Raw genomic sequence first — 11625 nt, 5'->3', positions numbered from 1 at the left:
TTGCATGTTCTACGAGTGTTTTTATGTTCTCGTTAATCTAATAACTTTTTTACGCATCAAGGTAACGAAGCTTTCGGGGAACAGACTTTATTTTTAAAGTACTTGCATTGCACGTCAGATCTGCTTTCGAGCAACCGCCCAGAAACAACTCCTCAGAAAGTGAAGAATAACACTTTGCGTGTGTTAATACTGAACCTGACACTGACCCGTTGTAAAGCATACAGGGTCCACCATGTTAATTACTCCACGAGACATAAAACTGTTATGAGAACAGATGATTGTTTCTGTCATAAAGACGTTAGAGACTAGTAATTGCGCAATGACAGGTCATCTGGTGCTGGCCCTGTTGTTACGCAACCCTGTCACACTAAATGCGTCTCTATAGCACGCATTGTGTTTATCGTGCAATTTATACGCCAAAATGAGTTTTTACGTGTATATGGTACGCATGGGTAGGTTTAGGGTTGGTTTAGTAGTGGTGTAGGGTATGTGCATATGATACGCATGGGTAGGAGTCGTGTGGGGTGCGTGTGTAGTACACGCAATAAAGTGCGTATCAAATGCATGCGAAAACTGCGTATCATATGCACGTAAAACTCATTTTCGCGTGTAAATTGCACGATAAACACAATGCGTGCAATAGAGCTTAGTTTTACAACGCAACATTGTTGAGCAAGTTTTGACTTGCTTATTCGTTATTCTAATTTTCATAATCATTGGGCTTTTCTGGTACAGCATTTCTTAATATATCGATCAGCCACAGTTATTTTTTATAAATTAACAACAGGGACCTTTACTTAATAAATTAACAATAATAAATTATCACTATATCTACACATGTTCTGTGAAGTACTGAATGCATTGTCATTTTGCCTTTTTATCCTAAACTGCATTTTTTGTCAACTCTTTTTGTAAGATAAGTGTCTTCTCAAATCAATTAAGTTCTTAATAGGTTCTTAGCATTTTTACGAGGTCCTCTGTATAAACTCTGTGGTGAACGTCGCAAAAAGCATCAGAGTTGAATCGGGGGTCACCATGTTATTTTCCAGAAATGTGTCAGTTCTTCTGAATCTCGACACATAAAATACATAATACAGAACTTTTTCCATAAGATAAACGTCCTATGTGAGAGCCCTACGCGTCTAACCATGCCTTTGACTTTTGCGCTTTACATATATTTTTTTTCCCGCATTTTATGCTAAACTAAGAGCGTGAGCGAAGAAGAGTGTCTGCATTGCGCTCAACATATCTCCATAATCTTTGTTCTGATGTCTTGCCCCTTAACCTTTACACTCAATATGACCCCAAATGCTATGCCTAATGGCCACCCAAACGAAAGCAGCCTGAGAGGGGGGACACAAAAAAAATTGTTTTAAGAACGGATACTTACCACAAACCATAAATAGGCCTATATAAGGTAAACACATAATTGTCAAAGTCTGCTTCACGCCGGGGCAAAATCTACATCACCTGGTTTTATTCAAGTAAAAAATATTTAATATGTCTGAATGAACCTAAAAAATCCACTTTGAAAGTCATATTACTCTTGTGAGCATAGGAAGAAATAGCATTGCCAAGTAACTGCCAATGTTTACTTTCTAAAGTGTTGGCTATTATATATATTAGTAGTAAGAAAGATTTTCGGTCATTTCATCCACGAATCATCCAACATCAAGACATGTTTGTGCACTCAAAAAACAATTATTTGCCTCAAAAACAATATAATTTCAACAGTTTCTCTCCTAATGCAGTCACACTAGATATTCATGAGAAAGCCCAAGAGATTTGAGTGACCATGTGCTAAATGAGAACACGCCTTAACTCCAGATTAAGTGTCAAACAAACAATCATAAGCGGTAAATGAAGAAACCCCTTTAATGATAAACGTCTTGGGGGCGTTTTGGGATTTCCCAAAAGCAACGTACGCCTGAGTAGATCTTACGAATCATTTTAGAATTACAGGCTGTTTGTTTCCCCATAGCATTATAAATCGTTGCATGGAAGTCGTCGTAGGAATCGGATCGTTAAAAGGCATGCAGTCACCTGCAGGACAGCCGAAAAAGTACAGCTTGATATAGCTGTGCTAGCTTCACCAACAGGCAACAGATATATTGTGACTTCCATATCAGGACACGAATAGCCTATTTTATTTATTTTTCTTAAATAATATTCTCAAATACATAGAATAGTTATATATAGCCTAGGCTATTTTTTTTCCACAAGAAACACAACAGTTTTGAACGGAATCTAATTCAGAAACTGAATTGAGCTGGCATTAACTTTTGCAACATTGACACCGGAATAGATCTGAATGAATCAACATTGAACTGATGAACTGTGCAACAATAGACAGTTAAACCAAAACAAATGCAACATGCACAAAAACCTGTGCTCACGAAAGTGCGTATCTATAGCACAAATCTTATTTCTCGTACCATTTATACGCCAAAAATAGTTTTTGCGTGCATATGATACGCAGTTTTCACGTGCATATGATATTGCGCACTTTATGGCGTGTAATACGCACGCACTCCACACCCCTAATCCTACCCAAGGAGTTTACAGTGCATCATTTGCACGCAAAAACTATTTTTGGCGTAATAAATGGCACGAGAAATAAAATTCGTGTTATAGATACGCATTTTCATGAGATCGCGTTGCAGCAAACCTAGATAAATAAATAATTTAAAAAGACCATGTTAACCAAATAAACAACTACAAGTGGTAACTAAAATTCCGTCGAGTTTTTAACTTCAATATTAAATTATTAAATTATTTATTTATTAAAGTTATTTGCGCACAATTTTCGTGATGGGGAGACAAATTATTGGACGTACTGGTGAAAGTTTTGGCGTTAGTTCAACATCTTTGGACCTGACTGCCACTTGAACTGCACACAAGTTCTGCGTAACAGAACGATCTGCTTGCTGTTTGAAAAGAGGCGTTGCTTGACGGTATAAACACACACACAGTGTTTTCATGTTTTATGGAGACTTTCCATAGAAATAATGATTTGTATACTGTACAAACTGTATATTCTATCCCCTTACATTAAACCTACCCCTAAACATCACAGAAAACTTTCTGCATATTTACATTTTCAAAACACATCACTTAGTAGGCTACTACGATTTATAAGCTGTTTTCCTCATGGGGACCAAAAAAGAAATAAATGTCTCCACAAGGACAAGGATTTGGGATAGTGTTATCTTTGTGGGGACATTTGGTCCCCATGATGTAGGGTTTACCAGGCCACACACATACCGTACCGTCATTTGAGATCGTTTTAACAGCATGTTGGGAACAACAGTTGGGAAACCCAACAATGTTTTTATTTATTTTTTATAAATAAATAAATAAATAAATAAATAAATATATATATATATATATATATATATATATATATATATATATATATATATATATATATATATATATATATATAAATAAATAAATCATGTATTTTCATATTGGATTACTCGGGTAAAATAGATAAATGTCTGATGAAAGAGAAGAGTGATCTTGTGATTTGTTCAAGTTGCCAGGCAACAAGCTACACGAGAGTCGCTCACAGAATAGCAGAACATCCATTATCACTAAAAGTTCTTTATTTTACCGAGTTACCGATTGAAGCTACAATGCGTATCCTGTTTTTATCGAATTAACCTGTAGTATTTTATCCAGCCTTTGTCAATAAAGTATCGTTACAATGAAGAGTTCAGCGTATAATGGCACAGGGGGCAGTTTGTTAAGAATGCGAGACTGAGCACGGTCGTATTATGAATGAAGGGTCACCTGTGAACATCTCTGTTTCTCTGTATCAGTCTGCCAGGCTTCCACACATCTCACTAAAGAGAAATTGAGTAATTCATGTAGGCTATAAGAGGCAAAGGACACATAGCCTATGTCAGAGACTGTGCTCGTAGTGAACACACACACGTAATTTCAGGTCCCAAGGCACGTTTGCAACAAGCTAGAAGAATCTTCTGTAAAATCCATAATCTCACGTAGGCCTATCTACATGCAGAGGAAAGCAGTAGCCTACTTTTAAAGCTCACGTTTGCACATTTTCACAAACAAATTGTTAAAAAGTTATAAATGCGGTTATAAATTCTGTCATTTCATTGGTTGACATATCTTTATAGCCTAAAAGAAAGATTCCCTTGCTGCAACTGAGAAGTTCCCAGTGTCACGGTATAGATGTAGAATTGTGTATTGAGGCTTTTGTCCAGTCCTCCGGGGTGTCTGCAGTGTGTCTAAACATATGCGGTCACGAGGAGGTCACGAGACGTGCTGCTGCGCCAAAATGATTAATGTCATCTTTTCTATAGAGAAATGGCATTCGTAGATGAACGTTTTCTGTACAACATGGTGAGTGCTTTAAACAGGCATGTACATAGAATATAAATACTAGTAGCCTACTTGAAATCCTATACTAACAGCCTAAATTAAGAAGCCTAAATAAAGACACGCTGGTTATCAAACCCTTGCAAAAGCAACTTGACAGTTTTATCTTTGAAGGAACAAAGATTGAAGTCCAATGACTTTTTAGACAATCATTCATAAGGCGTTTAGATAAAACGTTAGAAAGAAACATGAAACTAGCATTTCAACATGAATGCAAATAAGAAGTTATTGACATAGCTTGTATAGTAACATTTTATTTATGATTTATTTTTATCTTGAATGCTGAATGCTGAAGTAAAATGCGATGTGAGGAAGTCAAGGCAGCTTTAAAGAAATTGTACCTCATACATGAATTGTATTCATCTCTTAGGTTTCCTTTATTTATTTTTCCCATAGTGGACTGAATTCACCTGACATGACCAGTGCACTTTAAAAAACAATGTAAACAGTTATGAATAACAGAATTAACAGAGCAATCGACTCTATCAAGTCGAGCTTATAAGTTTCAGGAGTACTTGAGAGATCTTTCTAAATTTCACTCTTTATATAGGTTCATATTGTGAAGATATAAAACTATCAGAGACAGGCCCATTTGTATCCATAACCGACAACATCCTTTGTTCATCAAAATCATTTCCTGGAATGACTCTCTTATTTGTCCTACCCCTAAAAAAATAAAAAAATAAAACACACACACTAGGATATTACTAGAATTTTTATTGAATTAATCCATTGCGCTGTGAAGAAACAATGAAAATATTATGATTTTATGTAATCCAAAAAGTCTACTTGTGGATAGACAGCCTAAGAAAGAAAGAAAGAAAGAAAGAAAGAAAGAAAGATTTTCACATTCGTTAAAACTCTTTAATTCGCAATACAATTTTTTTTTCTTCAAAATGTTGGATAATGTCCTCACCAATTGGAGTTATGCTAGCAAAAGAGCTCGTTGCCTCATTCCCGTTTTTATCCTCTTTAGAGAGCCTATCTTTGCATGAAATGGTTAAAGCGATGTTATTATCGATGTTTTATGCATCTGTTTGTGTCAGCAACCACAAGAGCGCAGAAGGTAGGGAGGAATTATAAAAGGGTTGACACCCAGAGCGACCGGCGCGCTTTTGTGAGAGAAAGAAAAATGATTTATTGCCAGCAACGTGGTTCAAACAGAGTTCACTGAGAATTGTAGTGTACCGGCGGAGGCGCTGAGTTATGGTCTTGCTGAGCCACTACATCAAAGATTCCTTTTCAGATTTAGTGAATGGACCCAGCGGCATGAGACAAGGGAACAAACTTACTTTAATTAGAAAATTCCCAAGATCACATGCGACTTTCAAACAATAAGGGAAGAGTTTGAAATATATGAAAGGCACAAGGGGAACCATAAAAACCTGCAGAATAATAATTATAATAAAAAACCCGATAACCGCTTCCTCCACCAACACCGCCACTTCCCCAAAAAATTAATAAAATAAAAAATGCATCGAAATTGTTTAAATAGCATTTATTGAATATCTAATTCATATGGAATGAGTACACTTGCATTCCCTGCACACTCGGGCGCAGTAATATGTCATGTTAATAGCGCTGCAGCTCGGCAGAAGCCGGACTTGTAATATGCATAGTGAATGCTTCTATTTGACATGGCTTGTGACAGCAATTCACTGAACTCAAAATAACAAATCGTTCTCAGAAAAAGATTGATTTTAGCGTCACAACCGGAGATGATAGCCCCATGGCTCTTTGATTATCTTCTTTAATAAACAGTATATGAACGGTTATGATTCGACTAGTTAAACCATTCGAAATGAGAGACAATGCTTTTAAATTGCTGTCATGCTGCCATTTACACGTCATTGTTTTAATGCAGTCCAAAGTAATGTTGTACATGTGCTAGGATTGATGACCATTATTCAAACACAAACCTGGCCATACTGGCAGGCCTTTCTTGGCGTCTTAGAAACTCATTGAACAGTGTATTATATCAAACATTCCCTGAATAAAAAATAAAAAATAAAAATAAATCCCTGCAGGAGAAAGAGAGTCGTTGAGGCTATCAGTCTTTGTCTTCGAAATACGCCAGACATGTTATTGACAGTACTGAGTGTCTGAGTAAATACTCAAACAAGACACTGTGGAGAGTAAATGAAAAGGGACTAGTCCTTGGATTTCAGTCCTTGTGCACAATTAATCACTAGTGCGAGACAACCGCTGTCCACATGCAGCTTATGTAAAAGGAAGGGTGATGTCTTTTATGTTCATTTCAGACTGGGGCCTATACTTACCCTAAACCTACCCATGGGTATCATATGCACGTAAAAACTAATTTTCGCATATATAAATTGCACGATAAACACAATGCGTGCTATAGAGACGCATTTAGTGTGACCGGGTTGGAAATATAGCGATCTGAGCAGGTTAAGTGCAAAATAGTCAACGTTCTGATGGAACCCTCTTCCATTAGCTTAGGCTATATGACGTCAGAGAGGACAAATACTAATTCTTTTGCGAATGCAAGAGTTTTGTGATCAATTTGTAATTATTTAAAATGACTTTTGAAACTTGTTGGCGCTGGGTAACTTGTTGTTTTTAAAGACTTTCCCATTGCCCTAAAATGTCGTCCTTATACGCCAAATCTGGGCTGTTCCTGCTCTTTGTTCATCAAGACATATTTTAAATAATAGCCTACTCAATGAGATTCTTACTACATCAACTTCAAATATTTGTTTGGTTACCCGAACTAGCAAATAACCATCTTAGCGACTCGTTTCTTACACTGTCAGTTAATTAAATAAACAAACTCTATCATTCCAAAGATTTTTTTTTTTGACATGCATTGTCAGTAGCATTGACAGTCAAAATCCCTTTGTTTGACCACACCCATTGATTCTCTTGATGTCTTTTTCACCAGGTAAAATAAGCAGACATCTCAAAACACGTCGAAAAAAAAAGTATAATAAAACACTATTAGTTAGCCTATTCAAAAGATCCATTTAACCTGTGTTGCAATTTCATCACACATCAGAAAGGTTGTTTGTTATCCTTTTTACAAAACATGCCGGTGGAGAAAGACAAATAATGTATATTACAGAAATATTTTATTCACAAAGAAGCATTGCTGGAACATGTATCTACATGGCTGTTTACGACAGATTACACATATTTTTAAAATGTTACTTTTTTAAAAATGTTAAGACACGTGGAGCTGTTACAACTGCAAACCGTTACATGAATAATTACTTAACTATAACGGAAACAAGTCGATTATTTTAAATACCTACCACAAGAGGATTGAAAAGTAAGTCAAGGTTTCAAACACTGTATTATAAAACATTATCACGGAAATCAAGTCTGTATTCTGCTATCCATTGTGGCAAAACTAAAGAGACGCGATCCCAGACTTGCGTGTCTTTTCTCTGTCCAAATGGGTCTCCGACTCCCTCCCACCTCTCAATCACGCTCTCTGAACTCTTGTCAGCACGGGAACAGGGTAATGTATGAGCCCTGCTCATGGCTTTTCGTCTGTCCACAGGATAATCAAAATTGCGAAATAGTTGAAGAATGCGGAGGAACCCGGAATCGTCGTTTGGTTGCTTTCGAGCACTTTACAACTCAAACAGCGAGTGCGCGAGGCTATTGGAGGAAGCCATCACGTGACTACATTGTTTACCCTTGTTGGAAAACAATTAAAGACGCGAGTGAGTGTACTTTTATGTCTTTCCTACACCTTGTGTGATCAATTACTCAACCCGAGTGATCAGGACGGTTAGAGATGCACAAGAATTCGTTTCACGACTTTCACATTAACAATGCACACTTGAACAAGATGTCTTGCAAAAAATCTCAGGTTTTTTCTATGGAGCAACATTTCTCCCCTTGTGCTCTACAGGAGAGCAGTTCTGCGTGGAGTCAACATGCTGAAGAAAATTAATCAAAACCTTATGAAGGCCATATTTGGAACTTTGAAGAACTCTCTCATATCCAACATCCCTATTCATCCTCTACGGATGCCAACTACCCTGCGAATGAAAAGATAAACTCCTTGGACCATGCCAATGCTACAGAAAGAGACGAGAGATGCAAGCTGCCAACTTCCTGCTTTCCAAGCAAGAAGTACCCTTGGATGAGAGAGTCACACACACCTATAAACTTCAGCTCCATTAAAGTCATGGAATCAGGTGAGAGAACTCGTTTTTGGAGTAAATGAGGTATATTGATTTGTATTGCTTAGAAACACGTAATCTAATCAGTCTGTCATATTTTAGTCGATAATGAATAACATCTGTGTCAGATTTGGTTCTATGTAAATTTAATTTGTCACTTAGACACTGATGTCAATGAATGACATCATTGAGAAGTACAGTTATTAATCAATTATTAGTGTTATCCTTCCTTCCTCCTTTAATAGAAAATGGGCCATAATAACAAGGAACATTTCAATCTTGACTAATAAAGATGTTTACTTCTAGAAAATGTATGTAAGAATGTGTCTAAAACTGAAGTTTCATTCTGATCATTTAAGTTAATTTATTTAAATATGTTTATCAGCCCAGTCCATCAAGAACACAAAAACCAAAGAGTCTAAGATGAATGTGGACACATGTTTATGGAAAAACACAAGAGTGGGGAAAATATAATCTGTGCTTATATTTCTCATTGACAAAAACACAATTATATATTTTAAGCATAGGGATTTGATGTGTCTAACAGTATTATGATTTTTCTCTGTGAAAATGTCTATAGGCTACATAAAAAAGAGAATTTCTAAGGAAAGTAATATTTTCTAGAGACCGCCAGTTGTTCTGTGAACTTGATTAAGCTTAAACATTTACTAAGGAGCAGAATAATAAAAAAAAGAGCCTACAGTGGAATTTTTTTTATTGTCTGAGGCTATGCTTTTCTGGGTCACACAGATAAAACTGATTCACTTCTTTTAGCCTAAGCCAAATTCTTACATTCACACTAGTGAATAAGTTCTACAAAACATATTCAATAATTAGTGGTGTGATACAGCGAATATAATGTCAGCTGTATATTTTATGATGTAATGGGTTAAAATTATAATTGTATAATGTAATGGGTGTCAACTTATATGTCCAGTAATGAAAATATGGCATTGAGGTTACAACTTGAACAAACTTTTTTGATAAGAAAAAAATCATTAGGGAATCTAACAGTAGAACACACGGAATGGATAATTAACTTGGTGATTAGTCTACCAACAGTGGTCTACCCAAAGACAGTGTTCTGAATTCTAAGCACACTGATTTATCACTGAGGGTTTAAACTTGCAGCTGAGCATATTCAAGGATGTCATGCTACATTTTCATCATCCCAGTTTATGCTTCAGAGAGATTATCCTATTCAACACGGTTAAAGGGATAGTTCACCCAAAAATGAAAATTCTGTCATCATTTTGTAACCAAACCGTTCTGGGGGACCTTTGACTTTTTTTTACAAACATTCTTCAAAATATCTTCCTTTGTTTTCAACAGAACAAAGACAAAGTTTGTAACAATTTGAGGGTGAGGAAATTATGACAGAATTTTCATTTTTGGGTGAACTATCCCTTTAATAATTTGGGATGAGAGATCTTTTCATTGTCTAAACTTGAGAATCAGTCTATTTTTGACAAATCTTGGCCTGGTTCCACATACAGGGCTTAGATTAAACCAGGATTAGGCCTTAGTTCAATTAGGACATAGCTTTTATAAAATTACCTTAGAAAAAAAAACATTACTGGTGTGCATCTTGAGACAAAAACAATGGCACTGACATATTTTAAGATAGTGCAAGTTCCTTTCAGTTAAAACAGCTCAAACATGCACTCTAGTCTGGGACAAGGCTTAAGTTTTGTCTGTGAAACCAGGGAACCAGAAACTCGTGTACCTGAACACTTCTATCCATCTGCATGTTTTCTAGGTGATTCCAGGCACAGCAGTGAAGCAGGAGTACGGGATAGCAGCTGTTCTAACAGTAAACGGGCACGTGCAGCATTCACCTCCGCTCAGCTGCTTGAGCTGGAGAAGGAGTTTCACTTCAGCGCTTACCTGTGCCGCTCTCGGAGACTTGAGATGGCAGCGCTGCTGAAGCTCACTGACCGCCAGATTAAAATCTGGTTCCAAAACCGTCGCATGAAGTATAAGAAAGACCATAAGGAAAAGTCCTCTCACTCCTGCCTGGAAACAGGTAACCAGCCCTTTGCGATTAGTGGCAGTGCGGTGGATACTCCAATGCCATTAAAATTCCAGTACCACTACGAGAGACCATCAATGATGAACTGTGCTCAGAGCCACTAGTGAAACTACAGGAAATCCAACAACTAGGGACTTCTGCTTTCAGAATCCAGCACTAAAGAATGACTCGCATAATGACAGTGACGTCTGCCAACCTCTTTAATAAGTGAAATACAAATACAAATTCTACACAAAATATGCTGTTCTATTGCTGATCAGCTATTTTCCCCATTGGAACTCTCTCTGGCATGATTTATATATAAGAAAATTGAAGATTTATTACCCCTAGATGATGATTTATATGAAAAGTTAACTTGGAAGAGTTCAATAACCAAGTTCGCTTTGAAGCAGATTACATGTTATCAGCTTGTACATGGTGTATCAGAGTTAGTCTCCATTGTGCATAAACTGCTGTAGTAATATCTCTGCAAAGCACCAAGATTTATTACACACGGATGTAAGCCCACTTGTACAAGTTTATCTCTTGGGCACAGAAAATACTATTTTAAAAAGGGCATTCAAGACTTTGAATGGTCATTAACATCCGCTCAACTTTTGCAAGTGCGCAACATATTTTTATTACTCCCAAAACGATATGCTATTTTTCCCAAGGCATGTGCTGAATCTTTTAACTTGGAATGTTGTTGATAATGGCCATGTTGAATGGCCATGAGTTTGACTTTACACAGTTTTTTTTCTGTTTTATACTGAAAGTACTGGTCATTTAAATCTGAATTTATGGTGTTTTGACTGACAAATGAATAAAGCAACAAAACAGGACTCACCCAATGCTACGTCAATGCTAGAATCCTTTCTTTGTTTTGTGTGTGAACATGACAGAGCTGCAATGTAAAATGTGTATATATTTCTAGTTCTTACCCCTTGGCCATATCGGACTAAAAGCATGTGTTTGAAACTGAAAAGTGGTTGCTTCAAACTAATTAAATCCCTCTGGATAGTTAATAAAGGTGACTGAATGGCATGTAAA

General features: G+C 36.7%; 2 protein-coding genes across 3 annotated transcripts in view; both read left to right on the top strand.

Moving 5' to 3' along the window:
- hoxc10a (homeobox C10a) overlaps positions 1-8429 on the top strand; it is a 62782-nt gene extending 54353 nt beyond the window's left edge. Inside the window, exon 4 of one of the 2 annotated variants that reach the window (XM_082146235.1) lies at positions 8291-8429. The gene's annotated coding sequence lies outside the window, so the exon portion shown is untranslated. Of the gene's footprint in view, positions 1-7933; positions 8073-8290 lie in introns of those variants that run through there. The other variant, XM_082146236.1, reaches the window with a different exon arrangement.
- hoxc3a (homeobox C3a) lies at positions 7826-11625 on the top strand (the record flags this gene model as incomplete). The annotated part of the gene is made up of 4 exons (XM_082144680.1): positions 7826-7891; positions 7956-8099; positions 8342-8579; positions 10324-11625. 4 exons carry the CDS (start codon positions 7826-7828, stop codon positions 10698-10700), a joined length of 825 nt encoding a protein of 274 aa, XP_082000806.1. The 3' UTR covers positions 10701-11625.

Source organism: Leuciscus leuciscus, assembly GCF_965113295.1.
Source record: "Leuciscus leuciscus genome assembly, chromosome: 18".
Classification (NCBI taxonomy): Eukaryota; Metazoa; Chordata; class Actinopteri; order Cypriniformes; family Leuciscidae; genus Leuciscus; species Leuciscus leuciscus.
This window is presented reverse-complemented; position numbering and strand designations above follow the sequence as displayed.